Source organism: Prionailurus bengalensis, chromosome B1, assembly GCF_016509475.1.
Source record: "Prionailurus bengalensis isolate Pbe53 chromosome B1, Fcat_Pben_1.1_paternal_pri, whole genome shotgun sequence".
Lineage (NCBI taxonomy): Eukaryota > Metazoa > Chordata > Mammalia > Carnivora > Felidae > Prionailurus > Prionailurus bengalensis.
The window spans coordinates 24,439,213-24,453,347 of NC_057344.1; the positions used below are offsets into that span (position 1 = coordinate 24,439,213).

The 14,135-nt window shown below is 34.9% G+C and overlaps 1 protein-coding gene across 1 annotated transcript in view; it reads left to right on the forward strand.

The window, feature by feature from the left end:
* SGCZ (sarcoglycan zeta) overlaps positions 1-14,135 on the forward strand; it is a 226,539-nt gene that overhangs the window by 100,298 nt on the left and 112,106 nt on the right. Inside the window, exon 3 of the mRNA XM_043555381.1 lies at positions 1,939-2,026. Within this exon, the coding sequence (XP_043411316.1) occupies positions 1,939-2,026 (88 nt within the window). The remainder of the gene's footprint in view (positions 1-1,938; positions 2,027-14,135) is intronic.

Below are 14,135 nucleotides of genomic sequence, written 5' to 3' on the forward strand. Positions count from 1 at the left end.
TCCACAGCATAGAAGTACCTATACCTAGATTTATATTTTGAAACTATACACAGAACACTTGTGATTTGTGGCACAAAAAAATGAGTTGTGGTAAGAGAGGCGGTGAATGAAATTAACCATAGTGTTTTTTGTACAACCAGTCTCACTCTACAGAATAAATGTATTCTTCACAATGTGGAAAATTAATTTTTAAAAACACAAACCATGGGGCTCCAGGTTTGCTTTTTTAAAGCAACTGCCTCTGTCAGTTGAGCGTCTGACTCTTGATTTCGGCTCAGGTCATGATCCTAGGGTTGTAGCATCAAGTCCCACATTGGGCTCTGTGCTTGAGAGTGGAGCCTGCTTAAGATTCTCTCTCTCTCTTTCCATCTCCTTCTGCCCCTCTCCTCTGCTCCTGCACATTCTTTCTCTCTGAATTAAAAATAGATAGATAGATAGATAGATAGATAGATAGATAGATAGATAGATAAAATCTCAGAGTAGACATAATAGCAAAACCCACTTTTAAAAGTGTGTGTGTGTGTGTGTGTGTGTGTGTGTGTGTGTGTGTACATCTTCAATCACTGCTTTGCATCTAGTCAGATGTCATACAAATCAACTTTAGGAAAAAGCCCATGGAGTCCACCCATGAATGTCCAAATCACAAACCTCAAATGCTAATCTCAAATGAATTTTTGTATGGCTTATATATAAAAGCACTTTTGTATCCACACTGACACAGAAGTGACATACCACCTGGATGGTGAGGATGGTATTGGGAGAGATTTTCATAGAATTTTATTACCTGGGTTAAAAGCTCCAAGAGGGCAGGTACTGTTCTGTTTGATCACTGAAATTTCTCAAACCTCTAGAACATTACAGCACTCATAGTGAGCACTCAGCAAATATTTGATGAATGAATGGATGGACAGTTTGTAAATGATCACCCTGCTTATGTTTTAGATCATAAAAATGAAAATTTAGGCAGTTGTAAGTTACTTATGTGATACATTGGTGGCAAAAGCCCAAAATGTAGGTTCCTAAGGCAATGGTATTGTCCTTCAATAAATTATGTCACTGTTAAGTCCTAAATTAGTGATGAAAGTAAACATCTAACCAAGGTTAGATATACTAAGGGAGAATTTCCAGGCAAATATCTTATATACTTATATTCTATAAACCTCCCTACATAATCCATTTTATGATTTACAGGGCATTTTCATGTGAGGTAAATACACAAGCTAGTATCATGTTTATTATGAAGATTTATTTACCCACTCAGTAAATACCTAGTAAATGCTTTTTTTTCAGCAGCATGCTAAGTATTGAGGATGTAATTGTATATGTGTGATTCCTATGGTCCCTTTCCCAAGGACATTTCTTCTTATGACAGAAATAAACAAACAAGTAAACACATACCCAGGCAAAATAAATTTGTCTTGTGTTGGGTGTTTTGAACCAAATAAGTGGAGACTGGGGGGTTTGGGGATTGAATGAATCTATAGTTATGGTGATCAGGGGAGGCAATTTTGAGGAGATGATATTTAAGGTGGGATCTGAAAGTTGCAAACTCAACTTAAAAAGGGGTTTCCTCCTTTGGGTAGGGTTTAAAACATCTCCATGGTAGGCATATATTCCAATGGCTATATGGAGAGGGGAGGAGTTACTACACCTTGACTGTACAGCAATCGGTAGAGTTGGAAATCATTGCATCGAATAGTTAATGCCCATTTACCAAAGTGGAAATATTCCTGTCCCCTCAAGTCATTATTATGAAGCGCCCCTATCTTTTTATCACGTTGTTCAACCAATGTTTGGGATGTTAAAATAACTGCTTAATATAAAGCAAAGAATTAGAATTCTGGTAGTACCCAAACAAATGCAGCATAGTTTTATATATTAAGTTTGACTATATTTCTATTTTTTATTTGATTTCTTTATTTTATACATGTTTCCCAGGATAGTCCACTGGTCTTACAGTCTGACAGGAATGTAACAGTGAATGCGAGAAATCACATGGGGCAGTTAACTGGACAGCTGACAGTAGGTGAGTGCTTTGGAGTTAAGATTGCTCGTAGCATCTTACTCCATTTAAAATTTGGGGATTGTTTAAATTGGGGAAAGCAAAGGTATATTATTTCTCTAATATAAACCAGACATCCTGTTTTAGCCCAGTTACCTTGCACATGATTTGATATTTCATAAGTTAGTTATACTTTCCTCTATTTGCTAGTTCTTACTCTTGTCAGTGTGTTACTATGAGACAAGTATAAATATTTTGTTATTACTCTTAGGTTATTTTTTCCTAACAAAACATGTGAGATATAACATCATGTGGTCTATATATCCTTTGTTTTAGGTAAATCATTCCTAATAAATATTATCTGCTAGTAATAATTAGAAATGGCATGGTTAGTTAAATATAACAAATCTTAGCATTTATCAATTACTTATGAATTTGGTATTGAGTTTATCTAAATTTTTAAGGTTTATATGTTTTAGAAGTTATGCTAATGATAAAATGTTATTAATATTTTCTCATAGTGTAAAGAAATTAGAGATTCATATTACATGGCATTATTATTTGACTTAATTTTTGTAAGAAAAATGGCAAATAAAAAGTCAGTTCTACTTATGTAAAACAATAATATTTGATTTATATGTAAATGCTAAAATATCTTTAGAATACTATATTTTTCTGTTGGGAAATTACCTAGTATTGATAATATACGTATGTATATAAAAGCATAAATAGCAAATTACAATTTGAAGAATGAGTTATCCTTATCTTAATGAGAAATTAATGAATACCTTAATACAAATGCATGTTTCCGATATTTCTTTTTAAATTACACAAGTACATGGCGTTTGAAATGTGAGGTTTGTAAATATGACTTTGACTGTCTACTTCCTTTGTAGGTATATGAAACACTTTTTGAAATGCTATTTGCCTTAATGAAGCCAAAAATGAAATTTGTATTTTATCATACATGTATTTCCAAAACATAAATTGTACTTTATTCATAATAATTGAATTTTATTTTATACATTGTTCACATCATTAAAGTTGGTCACTTGTCATCATTTGAATACTGGAGGAGAAAAATAAAAGGAGGATAAACTGAAAAGTTGAATAAGAGATAATATTAATGGGCAGCGCTAGTTTTGTTTGTACTTACTTTTTTTTTCAGTAGTCTCCCTTATTTAAATTTAAGTTGCAAGCAATCATGTTTGGGAAACTCCAGAGGGCTGCAATGTGGTCCTGCGGTGTAAGCATGAAAGAAGGTCCATAATGCCATGTCTATAACATTATCTCTGTAAAACATTAATGCTAATTAGATATGAAATAATTGGGATGTAATTCTTCTGAATATTTACTTTTAAAATCTGCTTAAAGTCACAGTCTGATGCTTCATAGAAGATCTCATATCTCATCATAATTCCCCTTGTTTAATGCTCAGTAAATTTTAGAGAATACATGAAGTCCTAGGAGCTGCAAGCCTTTATTGTCAGAATCATTTACTCATCTTTGATATTTTCATTTCCATTCATCAAAAATCAATGACATAGCCAAATTATATAGAAACCGTAATTACATTCTGCGATTTCTCATTTTTCTGTCTTCATTAATTCTTCAAAGCTTAAAGTCATGGCTGCCTTAGATAAGTCTTACTATGTGGTAATAAGACAGAGTGTCATTTGCAAGAAATTAAACCAAGTGATATTAACATTTGGTGCTAGTTTCCTCTCCATAATTCACTTTTTGAGGATTAAACGCCACATAAAACAGAAGCAACCAAGGGCAGCTTCTGCCCTTTTTGGTTTCTTCTGAGGTCTGAGGTGCTTGCCTTCCTTCATTGCCCAAGGGGATTTACAAGAGAGTCAGGGAGTGGGAGAATTGAGCAGCAAGGTGCCAGGACAGAGGCATCACTTCTGGGTCTGTGCCTCTTCTAGTACCTGTCAGTCAATTATACACTTAACCGTCAAATTTGATTTATTTATGATATGAGAAAATATGCTTGATAAGAAAAATTAGGCATCAGGATTCTGTAAAGAGAATTTCTTTCTTTGATTTGAATATTTGATTTGATTGGAATATTTTCTTTGTTTTCTTAAGATTTTCAGTCAATTTATGCTAATCATAAAGTCCATATGATGAAATTGTAAATTTCATTTTTATTTTTTAATGTTTATTTATTTATTTTGAGAGAGAGAGAGCAAGAACAAACAGGGGAGGGGCAGAGAGAAGGAGAGACAGAATCCCAAGCAGCTCTGCACCATCAGCACAGAGCCCCACATGTGGCTCCAACATGAACCAGAAGATCATGACCTGAGCCAACATCAAGAGTTGGATGCTCAACTAACTGTGCCACCCAGGCTCCCCTAAATTACATTTTTTAAATACCATAAGTCTGAAATGAAATGAAATGAAATGAAATGAAATGCTATAAGTTTATAAAGACATAAAAAATTAAAATATACATATGTACAAATTAACATAAAAAACTAGTCCATTCTTTATCCATATGGAAGCTATTTGTATCCTATATAATTATTAATTACACCACACTGACTGGGGCACATGGGTGGCTCAGTCGGTTAAGTGTCCAAATCTTGATTTCGGCTCAGCATGATTTCCTGGTTCATGGATTTGAGCCCCGCGTCGGATTCGGCAATGACAGTGCAGAGCCTGCTTGGGATTCTCTCTCTCCCTCTCTCTCTGCCCCTCCCCATCTCGTGCTTTCTTTCTTTCTCAAAATAGATAAATAAACATTAAAATTAAAAAAAAAACACGTTGACCTTCCTGGGTGTAAAGATGTAAAGAGAAATGTGACTAATGGCATGATCCAACTATGCTTAAAGAGAAACATCTGAGCTTTCTACGGAACACTAGGTTTTTTTCTCACATACACTGAACAAAATGTACACATCGTCTAATAGAAGGAATACACTGTTTTTTGCATCTCTATATCAAAAGAGGCATGGGCCTGCTAACCATGGTTTGGTGCTTTAAAGAATGCACAGAATGTGACCACAAATGCCATTAGATAAAATAATTGTGGGAGCAAGAAATAGAACATGTTTCCCGGTTCAACTTAATTCAGGGATAAGAATTTAGACTCCTCTGCAAGAGATGATATATATGTCTATTAAGTATCCCTTATGATATATGCCTTCACCTGGGCTTGTTGTCGGTCAGATGAAGTGAGGCCCCAAATGTTACTTGTTTGTGGCTAGATCTTTTCGTTTCAGAAGTGAAGTGAACTGATGATAAAATTAATATCATTTAGTAAACAGAAGACCCTAATGAAGACTCTTAACTGTATCTATGTCCCTCTGCCCACCTCAGTATATTTCCAACATCCAAGACAGGGAGGCAGACAGACAGGCAGGCAGGCAGATACACACACACACACACACACACACACACACACACAGAGCACTCAGACTTCCCCACAGAACTGGTGTAAGGAGAGTACTGGGAAACAGGACCAGCACAACATTTAAAGAAACCTTTCAAGTCCACTACTACACACGGAAAAATTGATTGAGACATCAGCATCTTATTCACTGTAATATGCTACAAGATAATTGGAGTCTGGAAGCTTTTCCAAAAATATGTAATAGTCACCTATCATGGAAAAATAATCCTTCAATAATGCAAGCAGTGAATAAAACCACATAATTTCTAAAATTAATCACATCATTTAATCACATAATTTTATTTTTATTTTTCTAATGTTTGTTTATTTTTGAGAGAGAGAGAGAGAGAGAGACAGAGTGTGAGCAGGAGAGAGACAGAGAGGGAGACACAGAATCTGAAGCAGGCTCCATGCTCTGAGCTGTCAGCACAGAGCCGGATGCAGGGCTCAAACTCATGAACCACAAGATCATGACCTGAGCTAAGTCAGATGCCTAACCATCTGAGCCACTCAGGTGCCCCATAATCACATAATTTTAATAGTAACTATGTTACTGTTAGGAATTTGTTATACAATGATGTTTATTAGATTGTTCAAACCATGAGCATTTTTTAATGTTCCACAAATTTAAGTTAATCCACATACCCAAAGATTTCACAATACCTGTCACAAAATATGCTGACTAGAAAGGCGCTTTGATTATGAGTAATTATTAAGAGATGTTATAAATAAACCAAAAAAAAGAAAAATCAGAACATAAGTTCAATGAAAATTATTTTTAAAACAGAATTTTATGGTTTTCAGTAATTAACAGTATTATGAGGATAATCATGTGATTTATATGCCAAAATGCTCTAGAAGAGTATATTCACCTAGAAATCATAATTTACTCAGAAACTAGGTTTAGAAAGGAATTGTATTTTAATAGGTAAAAGCCTGGATTCTGGAGCCAACTAAGTCCCACATCTGTCACTTCCCAGCACTGTGACCTAATGCAGGTTACTCTGGGCATCTTCCATACTCTGGGTTTCTGTGGGGAAAATTGATGAGTATCCATATCATACAGTAAATGTGGGCATTAAATAAATGAATATACGTGAAGTACTTGGAATACTTCCTGGAACATAGAATGCATTATGTATATGTTAGTAATTATAATTTTTATTAGATCCGTATATAAATAATTCTGTACAATTGACCAAGCTTCATGGTTTTACTTTTCTTATCTATAAAATGAGTATTATGCTAGATTGTCTCCGTGAATCTTTTCTGAAAGCTAAACTCTTTTACCTTTAGAGAGGAAATTAGTTAATGAATCCTCTGGTCCCTTAAATTCCCTACTATTCATTAGTCCTGGCAAAAAAAGGACAATCTGGTTTGAGTTTTTGACATCTTAGCCACAAATTATAAGTACATATTTTTCATTTAAAATAAAGAATATAGGTAAGCAAAACTAAATCAGCATCATTACTCTTCTTACTTTTTCACCAAATTTTGGCCTATAAAAATATTTTTAATGATGTTATTTAAAAATTATTTTAAATAATCCAATAAGTCCAATCAGTTCATTTTTGCCAATACTAAACATCAGCATGTTTTGTCCCTAAATGAATGGAGAAAAATGTAGATGAGGTTTTTATAATAAATATTTAATGACCCCTAAAGTGACATACCTTGCGTTAAAGCAATTACTGTGAACACCTGGGAATCACTTAATTGACTGCAGATGGTGTAGGACATATAAAAAGTAGAAGGTTACAGATTATTCTCACGTACCAAATTTATGTTTTTTGTCATTGGGCCTTTTTTTTTTAACTTAAAGAATGCTGTAATAGTCTGGGATGACTTAATAAGAATGAATATTTTATGCAGAATAGGCCATGCAAATCTTGGAGAATAGATCAACAAAACATGTAGTTTAATATTGCACAACATTTTAAATGATTAAATGCTTTGATGATGTTTAAGAATTCATTGTTAATATTAATTAATTAAATGAATATTAATCAATTTGAGAAAATATTACATAGAACCAGATGATTGTGACATTAGAAAGATGGCGTTCTTAAAATTTAGGACCCTTAATCTGGGTGACTCAGGTGTACCAAGAATTACAGTGTCTGAAGAAAAGACAATAATGTGCGTGTTTTGGAAAGTTGTATCATAGGAGCATTTCTTGTCATTGTTTGACTATCCTGAAGCACTACGCCACTTCTGTGGTTTTACTTTTTGTTATTAACTTAAAAACAAAAAAAAATGCATTGTCCCAAATACTCCGTTAAATTCTCAAGTGTTTGTGGAGTTAGATGTGTGGAATCAAGGAACACTAAGAATTCTTCTTCCTCGAGGACCTCGTTTGGCTAGACATTTCCAACCCATCCTGGCTTCCGTTCTCCTCCTTTCAGGTACCCAAGGTCCTAGTCTGGGACCAATGACTGCAATCCCACAAAGCCAGCTCCACTTAGCAGTGCTCTGTGTCGTGGTTCTAAAGACCATCCCCGCAGGGTGTTGACCTCTACTTCTCAAGAGCATGAATAGCTAAGCTGCTAAAATTATCAGTGGATATCAATGCTCTGATTGATCAGAAAGCATCTTTCAGCTTTCTCCCCTTCCAGGCAAAATATACGGTTCAAACTAAGGTCTTTGGTAATAATGCCCGTAGTTGCCAAAGAAATACATCTGATCTTGAGTATTTCAGAATGAGGGGAATAGGACAAAGTGAGATATGGTGCTCCCATTAAGACATTTTGTAAACGTGGCATACCCTTCAGTTGTAGTCCTGCCTGGGCCAGTCCATCCCCTTATGTTATGATAAAGGGAGAAAATACAGGTTTTTTTCAATAAATATAATGCAACAACTCAGTAAGTATTTTTAACTGTATAATACAGAGGAAAGCAGTAAAGAAATGAATGACCATTTTATTAATTCTATGATTACATAAAGCTATTCAAAATATGCTATGACTATAGCTCACTGTTTTTATTTTGATACTAAGATTTTAAGAAAATAAAAAGATATATTACAGAGTTTGTGAAGAATAAAATTAGAATAAAATAAACAAATAGAAGGAGAGTGGTTTCTGACTTCATATTTTATATAGGTAATTAGAATTATAGCTATATGACTTATCTGAAATTAATGACTCTGTAATTTATATACTGGACCAGTCTCTGTTTTTAATGAAGCTCCCTTTGTGGAATCTCAGAATTATAGCTTCATTTGAGTTTCATATAGAATTGACTTATTGAACGTGCAGTTTTGTTTTGGTCTTAACAAGAAACTTGTCTTTGGAAATTTGGTTAATGGCACATACTGTTCAAAAATGTGAGGTTATGGGAGTCATTATCAAAAAACATCTGGTGGTAGGAAGCTAAATAAAATTTAGGGGTTCATATGTATAGAGAATATCATTTACTTCAGTATCAGGAGCCCTAGATGAGGTATTAGCCAAGCCCAGATAACTATAAAAAAATACGAATTGCCTGGTCATGGAATAGAGGAGATATACCATGGAGGGCCATTACATATGATGGTCTAGGTCTGTTAACTACATTAGCCTTTTTCTTTTGTTTCACTTTGAATTATGTGTCTATTCTTACGTGTAGTTTTGGAGAAATTACAAGTCAGATAATGCATAAACAGAAAAAGAAAGTATGGTGGGAATAGAAAACTGAGTATAGGAAGAGGGAAAAATGAAGAGCAGTTCTGTTTCCAACTATTTATTGGACTCCTGACAACATACTCCTCATAATGAGGAAAGAGTATTACCAGAATCTCTTAAGACTACTTTAAGATTTCTATGAATTCCTTAATCATCATTCTCTGGTTAAAGTATATAATCAGCTCAGTCCTTTTGCAACCTTTTCCCATAATATTCTCTTTAGATATTTTACCATATTTTGCCAGAAATTAAGAATATCTAATTCTGTACATTCACTTCATGTATGTGGTGATCCAATTTTTAGCATGGTTTGTTTTAAATCTTCCATTCTGAGGTCACATGGCTGATGCTTTGTTTTCTAAATGCTCACAGACACATCAGTCTAACGTGTTTTAATATTCTATCCTCCTTTCCACCTTTCCCAAATAATTAAAGCGTGTTAACTCATTTGGAACCCATCTTCTCTCCTGTCATAACATTTAGAAAAACACCTCATTTTGAATCTTATTTTGCTTTTTCCAACCTTTATAATTTTACAAAGATTACTGAAAACAATTCATAACCAGTCATTTAAGTGTTTTGGGGGTGGGTGGGATAGGGCAGATGGTTCTAAGAATTAGCTTTCTTTCTCCATACTCTGTCTTCCTAAGTCTTCAAGACTGGATCTCCTTATTTCCCACATCAGAAGGCTCATTTCATACCCATTGTTAACCACTTTTAAATGAATCAGTAAACTTATCAACAATCTAAGCCACATTGGAGAATTTTGGGTAAATATGTGTAGAGAATAAGGCTTTCAATATTATATAATAAGACAATCATACATATTTTCACACTAAAAGCTCTGGGAAGTCATTAACCATAATAACTACAATTAATAAAATAACAGGTGCAGACAATAGCAAGTGATAAAATGGATGTAAAGGTACTAGAACTCTGGAACACTGCTGGGAATGCAAAAAAGATAGAGCTACTCTGAAAAAGTTTGCCTGTTTCCTATAAAGGCATACCTTGGAAATATTGCAGATTTGGTTCCAGACTACTTGAATTTAGTGAGTATTGCAATAAACCAAGTCAAACTAATGTTCTGGTTTCCCAGTACATATAAAAGTTATGTTTATTTTGTAGTTTATTAAGTGTGCAATAGCATGTCTTAAAAAAAACAGTGCACACACCTTAATTTAAAAAGGACTTCATTGCTAAAAACTACAGACCGTCATCTGAGCTTTCAGTAAATCATAATCTTTTTGCTGGTGGAGGCTCTGATGTTGATGGCTGCTGACTGTTCAGTGTGGTGATTGCTAAAGGTGAAGGTGGCCAAGGCAATTTATTAAAATAAGACAATACATTTTGCCTCATCCTTTCATGAAGGATTTCTCCGCAGCACATGATGCTGTTTGATAGCATTTTACCCACAGTAGAGCTTTCATAGTTGGAGTCAATCTTCACAAACCCTACTGCTGCTTTATCAGCTAAATTTATGTAATATTCCAAATCCTTTGTTGTCCTTTCAACAATATTCACAGCCTCTTTTCCAATACATTCTATCTCAAGAGACCTTCCATAAGAAGCAACCCCTCATCTGTTCAAGTTTGATCATGAGATTGTCTCATCTTCAAGCTCCACTTCTAATTCTAGTTCTCTTGCTGTTTCCACCACATCTGCAGTTACTGCCTCCACTGCAGTCTGGAACCTCTCAAAGTCATCCATGAGGGTTGGAATCCATTTCTTCCAAACTCTTGTTCATGTTGATAGTTTGACTTCTTCCTGTGAATCATGAATGTTCTTAATGGCATCTAGGCTAGTAAATCCTTTCCAGAGGGTCTTCAGTTTACTTTTCCCAGATCCATCAGAAGACACTCGGTATGGCAGCTATAACCCTACAAAATGTATTTCTTAAATAATGAGACTTAAAGTTGAGCAAGTCCTCGATCCATGGGCTGAAGAATGAATGTTGTGTTAGCAGGCATGAAAACAACATCCATCCCATTGTCCATTTCCATCAGAGCTCTTGGATTACCAGGTGCATTGTCAATGAGCAGTAATATTTTGAAAGAAATCTTTATTTCTAAGTAGGAGGTCTCAACAGTGGGCATAAAATATTCGGTAAACTATGTTGTAAACAGTTGTACTATGACTCAGACTTTGTTGTTCTGTTCATACAGCACAGACAGTTTATTTAGCATAATTTTTAAGGGTCTTAGTATTTTCAGAATGGTAAATGAACATTGGCTTCCACTTAAAGTCACCAGTTTCATTAGTGTCTAACAGAAGAGTCAGCCTGTCCTTTGAAGCTTTGAAACCAGGTGTTGACTTCTTCTCTCTAGCTATGAAAGTCCTAGATGGTGTCTTCTTACAATAGAAAGCCCTTTCATCTATGTTGAAAATCTGCTGTCGAATACAGCCACCTTCACGAATTATCTTAGGGCATCTGGTCAACTTGCAGCTTCTACATCAATCCTTGCTGCTCCTCCTAGTACTTTCGTGTTATGGAAATGGCTTCTTTCTTTAAACCCATGAACCAACCTCTGCTGGTTTCCAAATTTTCTTCTGCAACTTCTTCACCCCTCTCAGCCTTCATAGGCTGGAAGTGAGTTAGGGCCCCGTCCTGGATTAGGTTTTTGCTTAAGGGGATATTGTGCCTGGTTTGATCTTCTGTCCGAGCACTGAAACTTTCTCCATATCAGCAAGAAGGCTGTTTTGCTTTCTTATCATCCACGTATTCATTGGAGTAGCACTTTTAACTTCTTTCAAGAGCTTTGCAATCATAGCTTGGCTAACTGGTTCAAGAGAGCCAGCTTTCAACCTTGCTTGACGTTCAACATGGCTTCCTCACTAAGCTTAAACATTTCTACCTTTTGATTTAAAGTGAGAGATGTGTGACTTTTCCTTTCACTGTAACACTTAGAGGCCATTATAAGTTATTAATTGGCCTGATTTAAGTGTTGTTCTCAGGGAATACAGAGGAGGCTTGAGAAGAGAGAAAAAGATGGAAGAATGGCCCCTCAGTGGAACAATTAGAACACACACATTTATTAAGTTCTTTGTCTTAATGGGCATGGCTTGTGAAACCCCAGAGCAATTATAATATATACCTGATCACAGATCATCATATATCCCTGATCACAGATTACAATAATACATATGTAATAATTAAAAAGTTTGAAGTATTGTGAGAACTATCAAAATGTGACAGAGATACAACGTGAGCAAATGCTGTTTGAAAAATGACACCGATACACTTGCCATTGAAGCTGAGTTGCCACAATCCTTCAATTTATAAAACCACAATACCTGCAAAATATGATAAAGTGAAGCACAATAAAATTAAGTATGTCTGTAAAGTTAGCAAAATCACACAGATATTGTTAATTTAGGAAACTTTTGATAAAGCATTTGGCAAATATCTAACTACATTTCTTTCTCAGGTATCAGAAAAAGTTTAATAAGTGGTCATTTGCTGCCAAGATACTAACTTCATTGAAATAAAAGTTAGTTTAGATAAGTCTTATTTCAAGTCTTAAGATGAACAGAATTATTTGCAAAAAAATATTCCAGCTAGCACCATCATCACTAAAGCTTGCCCCATCTATTTTTATGTCATCTATATTCTTGAGCTAAGTTGTATGGTATACTCTTTAACATATAAGATGTAAGTATATAACTCCCAAATCTCTCCCTCTAACATTTCCTGTCTTCTCCTTCAAGCCCAAGAATGTAACAAATCAACTGCTTTTGGCTGCTTACCTGAAGAACATACTGATCTCAAACTCAACATAAATTTACCAGTGAGTGCTTTCAAAAGACTAGCAAGTAATATATATCTCCCCAGTTTTTTAGTTTTAAAAGATGGTGGTAGTTAAGTTTCCTGTCAGTGCTAATATTGCAAATTTGTAGAGCTTGTTTGGTTTTTTTTTTTTTAGTTGAATGCAGCCTCCCTTTAAAAATCAGCTCCTCTTTATTTCCTTACCCATACTAAACTGATCATTTGGAATAGTCCTTTACTATTTTTTCAGTGCAACACTAAATAGGTCACCTCGCTTTTGAATAAACCCCTTAAAACTCAATGAAAATAGAAATTGTCTATGGTATTTGTCAAAATCACATCGATAGCAAAGGGAACAAGATGAGTGCAAACAATGTGAAGCTACTGAAAACTAAACATACCCTGTTGAATAAAATGTATGCCTCTTAGGAGTAAGGAATTTCCAAGGAAAATGAGTTTCAAAGCAAGAGATGCCGCAAGGCTGATTCAGTGTCAAATAGAAGTTCATGAGGGCATTGGCTGAGCATAGAAAATTAACACTGACTGTGCCTCTTTAAAATAAACCAAAGGATTTTCTTTCTGTGCAGAATACTTAACGGACTGAGGAAAATGTTGGTAGGGTCACGGTAAGTAATAAGAATAAATCATTTTGAAAGAGAATCTCGTAAGTGTTTCAAAGAAAGAATATCATATGACGTTAGAAATAACTTTCTGATGACTATGCGTATAAATGGACCTCCTGGCCTCCTTCCATTCTGTCCATATCACACTCATTCCCCCCACTGGTCATTTTGTAATTTTTATAATAACATTATAAAACTTTTTCCGCGCCAGAGCCTCAGTAGATTTAAATTTATACTTTTTTCTTTCTTTCTGTGTAGCAGAGTCAGAGGAACCAAAATAAATATTTTAGTCTAACTGAGTTTTCACATATATTTATATTTGAAGAAGCACAAAACGACATAACATATACTCTACATGGACCCTCGGTTTTAGCACAAAGCCAAGAAATGCACAATTAGAAAGTTTAAATGCTTTTCCAACTCACTGTGCCTGGATCTCTCTAGCCTTCAGAGTGGGAGATATTCCCTCTGCACCTGCTACCAGGTCTCCACCCACCATAGTCTCAAGTGCTATCCTAACTGCTGACAAAAATACTATAGCTTACTGAAGTATTGCCATTGATTTTGTTCTGTCATTGGTATTTCCACCCCCCAGTAAATCTGTTTATGAATATATTAAAATAACAAGTAATGATCTACCTTGTCAGGAATAAGAGTTTGCATGTGGAAGAAGTAGACTTAA